The sequence below is a fragment of the Nannospalax galili genome, unplaced genomic scaffold, assembly GCF_000622305.1.
Source record: "Nannospalax galili isolate Female #2095 unplaced genomic scaffold, S.galili_v1.0 scaffold1659, whole genome shotgun sequence".
Classification (NCBI taxonomy): domain Eukaryota; kingdom Metazoa; phylum Chordata; class Mammalia; order Rodentia; family Spalacidae; genus Nannospalax; species Nannospalax galili.
Window position 1 is genome coordinate 106,196 of NW_008342925.1, and position 11,179 is coordinate 117,374.

General features: G+C 49.6%; 1 protein-coding gene across 2 annotated transcripts; it reads right to left on the reverse strand.

Moving 5' to 3' along the window:
• Positions 1 to 1,778: 1,778 nt before the first annotated feature.
• On the reverse strand, positions 1,779 to 10,800 carry Snx15 (sorting nexin 15). Of its 2 annotated transcripts, none has more exons than XM_017799614.2 (8): positions 10,598 to 10,800; positions 7,042 to 7,077; positions 6,724 to 6,844; positions 5,436 to 5,551; positions 5,179 to 5,326; positions 4,745 to 4,888; positions 3,121 to 3,350; positions 1,779 to 2,217 (listed from the first exon to the last, which is right to left on the reverse strand). In XM_017799614.2, exons 1-8 carry the CDS (start codon positions 10,694 to 10,696, stop codon positions 2,185 to 2,187), a joined length of 927 nt encoding a protein of 308 aa, XP_017655103.1. In that variant the 5' UTR covers positions 10,697 to 10,800; the 3' UTR covers positions 1,779 to 2,184. The 2 variants fall into 2 exon arrangements, with proteins under 2 accessions (XP_017655103.1, XP_008837112.1); XM_008838890.3 differs by having other exon boundaries at positions 3,093 to 3,350; positions 10,598 to 10,797.
• Between the last annotated feature and the right edge of the window lie 379 nt (positions 10,801 to 11,179).

The following is an 11,179-nucleotide window of genomic DNA, read 5'->3' on the forward strand; positions in this document are numbered from 1 at the left end:
ATCCACCGCGCGCGGCCTCGCTTTTCTCCCTTCAGAGGTGTCCCATGATGCACCGGTTTGTAGTCCAGCATTGGGCCCACCTCCCCCAGGTCGGCTGGGCTTCAGTCAATGGGCTCTTTGGCTTTGAGGCGTTAAAAATACTTGGACTTGTGGGCCAGGTGTGGTGGTAAACGCCTTTAATTCCAGCACTCAAGGTGCAGAGTGCAGGTGGATCCTCTGTGAGATGAGGCCAACCTGATCTACATTGGGAGTTCGAGGCCAGCGGGGGCTACAGGGAGACCTTGTCTCAAAAAGGTAACAGGGGCTAGAGATGGCTCAGTGGTTAAGAGCACTGGCTGCTCTCGGAGAGGGTTCAGTCCCCAGGTCTATATGACAGCTATCAACTGCCTGAGGGCATTGCACAACCCATGTTGTGCAATGTCCGCTGAGGTCAGAAGAGGGTGTCAGATCCCTTGGAACTGGAGTTAGGGTGGTTTTTAGCCACCTGTGGGTGCCGGAAATCGAACCCAGGTGAGCAGCTAGTGCTCTTAACCGCTGAGCCACCGCTCCAGCACCACACATTAAGGGTTTTTTTGTTGGTTTTTTTTTTTTTTTCGGTCTTTTTGAGACAGGGTCTCCCTGTAGTCCCAGTTGGCCTGGAGCTCACTTTGTAGACCCAGGCTGGCCTTGAACTCACAGAGATCCGCCTTCCTCTGCCTCCTGAGTGCTGAGACTAAAGGCATGGGCCACCACACTGGGCTAAGATTTAGTAACAACAACAACAAAAAATTAGACCTTGTTTCCCTGAAAATGTCTTCTCTGTTTTTTGTTTTGATTTTGGAGACAGGCTCACTGTGTAGCCTTCCCTGGCCTGAAAGTCACTACCATAGACTAGGCTGGCCTGGAACTCACAGAGATCCTCCTGGTTCTGCCTACCCAGTGCTGGGATTAAAGGCCTGTATTTCCACATAGGAAATTGTTAAACTAATTGTTTTTGTTTTTTTGAGACAGGGTCTCACTACGTAGCACTGGCTGGCCTGGAACCTGCCATGTAGATCAAGCTAGCCTGGAACTAACAGAGGTAATTGGCTCTGCTTCCAGAATGCTGGGATTAATAGTGTATATCACTTACCTGGGCATAGTAGCACACACACCTTTGATCCCAGCACTGGTCTACTTAGTAAGTTCCAGGCCAGCTGGGGCTACAAGAAGATCCTGTCTCAAAAATCAAAACAGAAAAATGTATACCACCATGCCCAGCCTTTATTTATCTTTGAGACAGGGTTCATTGTAGACTGGCTTCAAATTTGCAAATCTGATAAGTGGCCAAAGATGACATTGAACTTCTGACCCTAGTTTATGGGCTGCTGGGACTCAAACCCAGGCCTTCATGTATACTGGGCCTGCACTCTACCAACTGAGCTGCTCCCCATGATCAAGGGTCAGCAATTTTTTTTCTGCACAGCCAGATAAAAAACATGATTTACTAGACACAACTATTCAACTTGGTTGGTACAGTGTAATGTTAAGTGAACGAACCTGGTTGTGTTCTGAGAAACTTTTATTCATACAACTTAAATTTTATTTTATTTTTTATTTATTTATTTATTTATTTGTCTTTTTGAGACAGGGTCTTCCTGTAGCCCCAATTGACCTGGAACTCACTATGTAGACCTAGCTCGCCTTGAACTCAGAGATCCACCTGCCTCTGCCTCCTGAGTGCTGGGATTACAGGCATGCACCACCACACCCAGCTAATTTTTTTTTAACCTGTCAAATGATCTTTTTTTTGCCCCCTCAATCATTTTAAAAAAAGTGAAAACTCTTCTAGTTCATTGGCCTCACCAAAAAGAGGCAGTGGGTAAGATCTGGTTGTAGGTTGTACACCCTGGTTCTAGATGGGTAAACTGACAGTTTAGTGACCCAGCTGCTGCTACCACATCAGATAGAGGCAGGCAGGCTCAGAAGTTCAAATCTGATTCCAAGGAGGCAGGCAGGTGGGGAGCCAAGTTGCCTTCCTCATTCTAGATCCAGTGACACACAGAAATGGCCCCTGGGGTGAAAAGAGCAGGAGAGGCTCAGGGCCAGGAGAGGAGTGGAGGAGGCTGGCAGTGTGGCAGCTGACATCTAGGGAGAACCCACTCCCTCAGGGCAGGTGTGCGTGAAGGGTCTCTGCCCGCTTCAGGTATTCGGCTGCCTTCTTCTTCACACCTTCCCTGCGGGCAGGGGAAGGATCACCTGTGGAGAGAAGATGGCTCAGCTGATGTACCCAGGCCCAATTCCCTTCCTGTGCCTTCTCCCTTGCTCTGGGTCCTAGTATGTCTTTGCCCTATCCCCATTTCTTTCTTTCTTTCTTTTTTTTTTTTTTTCTGTCTTTTTGAGACAGAGTCTCCCTGTAGCCCCACCTGGGCTGGAACTAATTATGTAGGCCAGGCTGACCTTGAACTCACAGTGACCCACCTGCCTCTGCCGCCTGAATGCTGGGACTAAAGGTATACACCACCACACCTGGCTTGCCCCATTTTTATAAGGCCATTAAGAAGTTAAAAAAATCCTGCCCAGCAGACACCTGTAATCCCAGTCCTTGGGAGGCAGAGGCAGGTGGATTTCTGTGAGATTAGTCTAGCTTGGTCTTCATAGAGAGTTCCAGGCCAGCTGGGGCTACAGGGAGAACCTGTCTCAAATAAAACAAAAAAACAAGCAAACAAAAATTTTACCCCAAGTCACACGGTTGACCAGTGAGAAACAAGGATTCCTGGTCTTTTTTTTTTTCTTTAAAAAAGTTTTGGATGTGTGTAGGGCTTCTGTGTGTGTGTGTAGGTCAGAGGACAACCTCAGGTATCACCTGGTCTCACTGTTGTTTTAGCTGCCTATGCCAGACTGGCTGGCCCTCAGCTTCTGAGGGTTCCCCCATTCCTGTCTCCCATCTTGCCATAGGAGCACTGAGGATTCCTGAAGTGTGCCACTGCACCCAGCTTTTGGGGGTTCTGGACACTTGAATCTGGTTCCTCATACTCGCATAGCAAGTACTTTACCCACTGCGCTGTCTCCCCAGTCCCTGGGCCTTCACTTCCCCTTCTTCCTCAATGCACCATCTTCCAGTCCCCACTCACCCGAGACTCCCTGAAGCAGGATATGTACCCCATCTCGGTAGCCTTGGAGCGCAGCAGCATAGGCGCCCGCCTTTTCATCCCGAAGGGCCTGGGTGATGAGTTCTGTGGCCTGACTCAGATAAGCAGGGGCTGGGTCCCCTGCCTCAGTCTCCTCCTCTTCCTGCCCTCCTGGCTCCCAGGGCTCCTGGTCCAGCCTTTTGGACTGCACCTCCACAGCTGCCAGATCACTTGTGTGGGTGGGGCTAGGGCCTGTACTTTCTGCAGTAAGATAAGAAGACTTAGGCCCGAAGGCTCTTTCTTTCCCAGGGCCTGTTGCCAGCCCTCAGGCCTCTCTTGTTCACTTGCTCATCAGGAAACCAAAATGTCTTCACTGGAGGGGAGCAGGGCCTGGGCAATCCTCAATCACTTGAATAGAGCAAACCAGCTATGATCCATTTAGTTTGGTTCACAGGCATTTGTGAAGTCTTATTTATTATTACGGTGTGAGTACAGGCATGCAAGTGTAGAGGTCAGAGGACAAGTTTTGAGAGCCAGTTCTCTCCTCCCACTGTGGTTTCCAGGGATGGAAATCAGGTCATCAGGTTTACAAGGCAGGCTCTTAGACTGCTGAACAACTCTGTTGGTCAGTGACCTTGAACTTCTGATATTCTTTCCTCTGCCTCCCAAGTGCTGTGATTACAGACAGCCATATGCCAATACTTTTTTAAAATTTATTTTTATTTTATGTGTATGAGTTGTCTGGATGTATGTATGTACACCATGTGTATGCAATACCCATAGAGGCCAGAAGAGGGTGTCATATTGCTTGGAACTGGAGTTACTGGCAGTTGTAAGCTGCCAGGTGGATGATGGTAACCATACCTGGGTCCTGTGCAAGAGCAGCAAGTGTTCTTAACTACTGAGCCATCTCTCCAGCCCCACCGTTTTCTTTTTCTTTCTTTTTTTTTTTTTATTGGTGCTGGGAATTGAACCCAGGTCTTCATGCATGTTAGGCAGGCACTCTATCAACTGACCCATGTCCCTAGCCTAATCAGCCACTTTAACACCTGAGTTGCAGTTATAGCATAAACTGGTGAATTTGAGAATGGAAATACCCCTGTGTCTCCTCACTGGAGTCTTCCACATCCGTCAGGTACCTCAGAGCAAGAAGGAGCTCAGAACCCGTATCTGTTGGGGGTGTGGTTGGTAGGGGGGTGTCTACCTGACTCTGCTGGCCTGCAGACCACCACAGGAGTTCCCCTGACTGCTGTTCTTTGAATCCAAACCTCACCCACTGACTGGAAAGCCACTCCTGCCCTCCATCTTACAGTGACCCCTAAACCAACCATGAATCCACTTGGAGGGGCTAAGCCCTCCTACAGCAGTGTGGCCCTGTGATACTGCTCTGCCCAGAGCTTTCCCAGGGAGGAGAGTTGGGCTTCTTCCTCCATGGTGACACACTGGATAGTGCATCCAGCTTGCCAAGCCACCTGCTCTGGTTCAGGCTGCGACAGCTGGGTGGAACCCTCTGTTCCCAGTGGCCATGGAGGCTGCTGTCTGGGTGCAGGGCAGTGCTGCTGAGGCCCCAGGCTTACACAGACATGTGGGCAGGCTAGTGGCCAGGCCTCCCTCCCTGTCCTTCAGCCATTCCTGCCCTTAGCCCTGCTCCTTACCTTCCTTGGAGTACGGATCAAAGAGAGCAAGCTCAGCCTCAGAGAGGAGACCTGGGATAGGGGAGCCAGCTGCCTCCTCAGTGCTGCCACAGCTGAAGAGTAGATCCAGGGCCTCCTGGGCAGGGCTGGATGGTGGGGGGTCCACTGAGGAGAGACCAGGGAGACATGATGCCTGCACTCACTGCTTCTCAGTTTTTAAAAGAGACATACCCTCTCAATCCTTGCAGCAACCATGGGTGTAGACTAGGACATTATTAGGGGCTGGGCCCATTTTACAGATGAGCAAGCTAAAGCCCAGAGAAGGAAAATGATCTGTTCAAAGGTCCTCCTAAAGTGAGTGGGGAAGGCAACGCGCCCCCCCTTTTCACTGAGATCCCTAGGGAGGGAGTGTGGTTTTTGTCTCCCTTCTCTAGACCCCCACCACCTTGATGTACCTGGCACCTCTAACTCCTCCCGGCCCCGTCTTTCTACAGGCAGTGTCTGAGGCAGCCAGGACTCATCAGGAGGTGATGTGGGGATGAGGGGGGGTGGCAGGATGTGCAGGTCCCTGGACACTTCAGAGGGCTGTGTCACCTCCCCACCCTGAAAGAGAGAAAGTCAAGGGAAGGGGGAGGAGGGAAAGTCAGGAGCACAGCTTGTAGGCAGGGAAGCTGCCAGGGACTTTGGGAGGACCGAAGAGTAGCCGCCGTACCCTGAAGAACTCCTTGAGTTGGGGGCTGTTGTTGAGCGCTGGGATGGGCACCGTGAAGCGCAGCAAGTCCTCTGCACCCTTGCGACGCTCCTCTATCACCGAGGCTTCAAACCGGCCTGAAGCCCAGGGAACAAGGGAGCAGGGAGAGGCAGCAGTGACCAGGGGTCTTCCAGCTCCAAGACCCCTGATTCTGATTCTGCTCGGGAGGCAATGAGCAACCTGCTGGCCCCCCATACTCCCACCAATCTTCGCTGGCTCCTCCTGTAGGAATCAGCCTCCCTTCTCCAGGTGTGTCATGTGCTTTGTGCTGCCTTCGGAAGATGAGAGAAACAAGGTCCCTATCGCTAAGGATAGCGGATCACACACTGGGAAGCAAGAAACATCATTTCAGGTAGCTTTGCTATAATGAGGAGGAACATAAGGCTCAGAGAGGGGAAGTGATTTGTCCAAGGTCACACAGCAAGAAGTTGTTTCAGGCTGGGTGTGGTGGCACAGGCCTTCACTCCTAGCATTTTAGTCCCAGGCAGGTGGATAGCGAGATACAAGCCACCCAGGGCTACATAGTGAGACCCTGTCTCATTTCACTGCTGGGCACAGTGGCTCACACACCTATAACCCCAATACTTGGGAGGCTGAGGTAAGAGGATGACCAGGGATTCAATGGCCAGCCTGGGCTACAGTGTCTCAAAAAAAAAAAAAAAAAGGCACATGCAGCATTATCTAACTTAACTCTGCCTTACTATGCTGCAGGCAGAGCCTATACCCCACCCTACTGTGTATTGTGGTTCCCACTGGGTTAATGGGATCCTAGATTCTTTGATATAAAAACTAATTTGGCTCTGTCAGCCAAATCCTCCCCGACTTTCTCCATGTGATGCCCTGTGCCACCTTGAGACTCTTCTAGCAACAGGGCCATCTGCAGATGTGGCCTCTGAGCCTTGGAGCAGAGCTATGTGCTGAAATAAGCCTCTTTTCCATATAACTCATCCAGCTTGTGGTACTGTGTCACTACAACAGAAAACAAATTAAGACTCAGGCCAAGGTACTTGACGTTGCTGAGCCTCATCTTCAAGGGAATGTTAATGACTCAACGTGTACAATAAAGGCTGCTCTGAGGTTCAGTTTCCCCTTTATGTTAAATGAGACCATCTCGGAAGGCCCATCCAGTTCTCCAAAAGCATCTGCTTTGCTGGGAGGTCCAAGCCCCTGTCACCAGCCCACACTGGTCCAGAGTCTTTACCTAACTCTCCCTGCATACTGGGCCCAGGAGCTCAGATGTGCTACTCACCAAACACCTGGGCACGGGGGAAAGCTGGGAACTCCTCCAGGCGCCGGAAGAGGTTGCGGTGAGTGTAGGCCAAGTCCCCATGGAGCTTTCGGAAGTCACTGTAGCGCTTCCAGACCACCACCTACGAGACACGTGAGACTTGACCAGGGCCAGGGAAAGTGGCCTTCCCACACCTAGTGTACCAAGGACAGAGAGTGGCTGTGCACACCCTCTCCAGTGAAGGCCAGGGAAAAGGAAGCTCCTTGAAGTTATGAGCTGTTCCCTGATAGGTGCCAGATCTGTTCACAGGGACAGTCCCCTCTCCCACAGGAGTCTCACCTCTTTGATATCCTCTGGGTCCTTCTTTGAGATGAACTGCAGAAGAAGGCAAGAACCAGGTGAGAACAGAGTCTGACACTGGACACAGCATCATCCTGCAAAGGCTGGAGTCCCAAGGGCCTCCCAGTCCTCTTCAAGGGACAGTGACTGAGCCTTTGAGCAAATTTTTTTATTTTTATTTTTTTGATTTTTGAGGCAGGGTCTCCCTGTAGACCCAGATGGCCTGGAACTTACTATATAGACCAGGCTGGTTTTGATCTCACAGAGATCCATCTGCCTCTGCCTCTGGAGTGCTGGAATTAAAGGTGTGAACACCATGCCCAACTTCTTTGTGGTTTCTTGACACAGGGTTTCATGTACCCAGGCTGGCCTCAAACTGGCTATGTAGCAGAGGATGGCCTTGTATTCCTCATTCTTCTGCTTCTGCCTCCCAAGTGCTGGGATTAGAAGCATGCATCACTGGAATCAGCTATTTATTTATTTGTTTGTTTATTTACTTATTGGTCTTTTTGAAACAGGGTCTCCCTGTAGCCACAGCTGGCCTGGATTTGCTATGGAGACCAGGCTAGCCTGAAACTCACTGAGATCCACCTGCCTCTGCCTCCCAAGTGTTGGGATTAAAGGCATGTGCTACCATGCCTAGCAGCTATTTTATTTTTAAATTATTATTTTGGTTTTTGGTACTGAGGATTGAACTCAGGGTCTCTTGAGAACTGTTAGTACTCTCCCACTGAGCTATATCCTCAGTCCCATGAGCAATTTTTCTTTTCCTTTTTAAAAATATTATTTCAGTCAGGCATGGTGGTGCACGCCTTTAGTCCCAGCACTTGGGAGGCAGAGGCAGGTGGATCTCTGTGAGTTCAAGGCCAGCCTGGTCTACATGAGTTCCAGGCCAGCTGGGGCTACAAGGAAACCCTGTCTCAAAAGACCAAAAAAATTTATTTCTATTTTATGTGTTTGAGGGTATTGCCTGCATGTGTGTATGCAGTACCCGTGTCATTCAATGCTCTCAGAGGTCAGAAGAGGGCATTGGATCCTCTAGAACTGGAGTTACGTTGTTAGCTGCCATGTGAGGAATGATGAGAATTGAACCCAGATCCTCTGCAAGAGCAGCCAGTGCTCTTAACTGCTGAGCCATCTCTCCAGCCCCTTGAGAAATTTTTCTACTGTGCGACTGCTTCTTTGTCAAATGGGAGGATCCTAAAGGTCTGTCTGGATGGCTTAATTTTACTTTCCTTTTTGTTATTTTGTTTTTTTTGAGGCAGGGTCTCCCTCTAGCCCCAGCTGGCCTGGGACTCACTATGTAGATGAGGCTGGCCTCGATCTCACAGAGATCTACCTGTTTGTACTGGAACTAAAGGTGCGCCACCTGCCTGGCCTCAACTTTTATCTGAATTCTCTCACAGGGCCAAGTCCTGGCATTTCTTTCTGAAACCAAAGGAATGAGCGTCTGTTCCAGGATCTGATCCTTAAGGGAGGATTTCCTGGGCTGAAATACCAAGGGACACAGAGGAAGCCACTGCAGGGCGTGGGCATGCTGGAAGGACAGACTGGGTCTGAGCCAGAAAGAACACTGGTTTTCACTGTTATGTTCAGAGGAATGTAGTAAACTTTTACAGTTTGGAGTTCTCAAAAGTTTTCAAAACATCCTTTGCTTCTTCTAAACCTCTGCAAATCAAACGTGACTAAGATGCCTATTTAAAGGACAAGGACAGGGTTGGAGAGATGGCTCAGTGGTGAAGAGTGCTTGCTGCTCTTCCAGAGGATCCCAATTCAGTTCCCAGCACCCAGGTCAGACAGCTCACAACTGCCTGTAATTCTAGCTCCAGGGGATCTGATACCCTCTTCTGGCCTTCATGGGCACTCACACACACATGTGGCATACATTCACAAACATATACACAAATAAAAAGACAAGGACGAGCTGGATATTGTGCACACCTGTAATCCCAGCTCTTGGGAGGTGGAGGCAGAAGAATCAGGAGTTCAAGATCATCCTCAGCTACATAGTGAGCTTGAGATACACACATTACATACACACACAAGCCAGGGGCGGTAGCATATATCTGTAGTCCCAGCACTTGGGAGGCAGATCTGTGAGTTCAAGGCCAGCTGGGACTACAGGTATGTGCTACCTGTATTTATTTATTTATTTAAAAAGACAAAAAAAATACACACTATATAGTACATATTACCTCGCTCTATATATAGTGTGTGTATGTGAGATATATGTAGTGTGTATAAATATATATATATATAGTGTGTGTGTGTGTGTGTGTGTGTGTGTGTGTGTGTGCGCGCGCGCGCGCACCAGTGGTACACTTGCCTAGCTTGTGGGAGACTCTGAATTCAATCCCAGCACTGAAAAAAAGGCAAAAGAAAAAAGGCACGGGTAACGCATGTGACTCGGCCTAAAAAGCCAACGGGAAAACAAGTGAAAAAAGACCATAAACCCTTTCACATCCTTCCCGCCCTCCAGGCCATCTGCCCAGGGACAAGCTTGCTCCTTCCTTCCTTCCTTCCTTCCTTCCTTCCTCTTTCTCTTTCTCCCTCCCCCCCTCTTTTTTTTGGTATGGGAAAAACAAATTATTGGGGCAAAAGCATACTCTTAAAACATCTAGGATTCTGCACTTAGATCACTTTTGAAGTGTCTATGTTTTCCCTTCATTTTAGCAGTGACTGATGTGCAAATTAAATAGTTGCCTAGTTGAAATCATTTATTTTTTGTTTGTTTTGTTTGTCTTTGAGACAGTGTCTCACTATGTAGCCCTGGCTGGCCTGGAACTTGCTTTGTAGACCAGACTGGCCTAGAACTCACAGATCCACCTGCCTCTGTCTCTGAAGTGCTGGGATTAAAGGAGCACACCACCGCACCTGACCCTGGGAAAAATTTTAAGTACAAGAAAATTTGTACACAAATTCTCCCCTCAAGCCCTGTACCCAGCAGTCTGGCTCCTCTCCTGGTTATTGGTCCTTAAATAAAACTCTAAATTAAAATTCTTGTATGCCGCTTTATTTTCCTTATTTTTCTAGTTTCCTGTCTCTCCGCTTTCTCATCATATTATCGTTTCAAACATCAACTTCAATCTGTTTTGACCGAGATGGCCGTGAAGATGAATTCTTGCTCAGTCCTTTTGAACTGCGGGGATTTTTTTAAACCACAGACATGTATTTTCTATTAAAAACGAACACTTTAAAGAATTTTTACCTATCAGGAAAAGCCTATAAATAAAAGTTACTCCAAAGGGTTGGAGAACTAATATTTGAGTTAAGTCAGAGCGTTCCTGTTTAGAGAAAGTGACAGCGCCTTCCAGACACACTGAGGTGGCACACGCCTCGGGGCTCGAGGGCCGGTCCACGCCCTTTTAAGAAAGGCGGAGTCTTCCTTGGCCCCGCCCCCAGGAGGAAGCCGTCGAGGAAGCCCCAGGCTCCCCTTAAAGGGAAAATCCATTTCTGCCGGCCAAAAAGCGACTTTCCCGCAGCTGTTCGCCTTAAGGTACAGTACGAGTCCCCGGCGGCTTAAAAGGGTAAAGCCCCTGCTGGACCCCCACCTCACCTGCGCGGTTACTTTGTATTCCGTGTAGCCCTTGGGGTGGGTCCTGGGGTCCGAGACGGTGTAGTGCCGCAGGAAGTCATCCTTGGTCTGGCGCGACATGACAGCGGAGCTAGAGCCAGCTGGCCACAGGCCTCCTCCCTCTGCTCAGCGCCCCGCCCCTCGGGCTCGGCCTCCGCCTGTCTCGCCTGGCTGGAGCCTGCGCCCTTCCTCCGCAAGCCTAGGGACCGGGTAGCAAGTGACACTGCAGTTCCTGGCCTGGGGGCGTGGCTAAGGGAGTGTCTGAAAGTTCTCTGCGGTAGGCAAAGCGTAGACCCAGGTGGTTGGAGAGTCCCAGAGGAAACCCTGCTCACAGATCTCCGAATGACTTCTCTCCCGCTTCTCTTCTTTACATCTACCCGACTCTGTTCATTTTATTATTTTGAGCTAGGGTCTCCGCTGTGTTGCCTAGGCTGACCTAGGTTCAAGCAATCTTTCTGCTTCAGCCTCCTGAGCAGTTGCAACTACATGTGCGTGCCACCAGGTCCTAACACCCACCCAACTTTTATTGTGTCCAAAATGTGCGGGACAGAGGCAGATAAATTT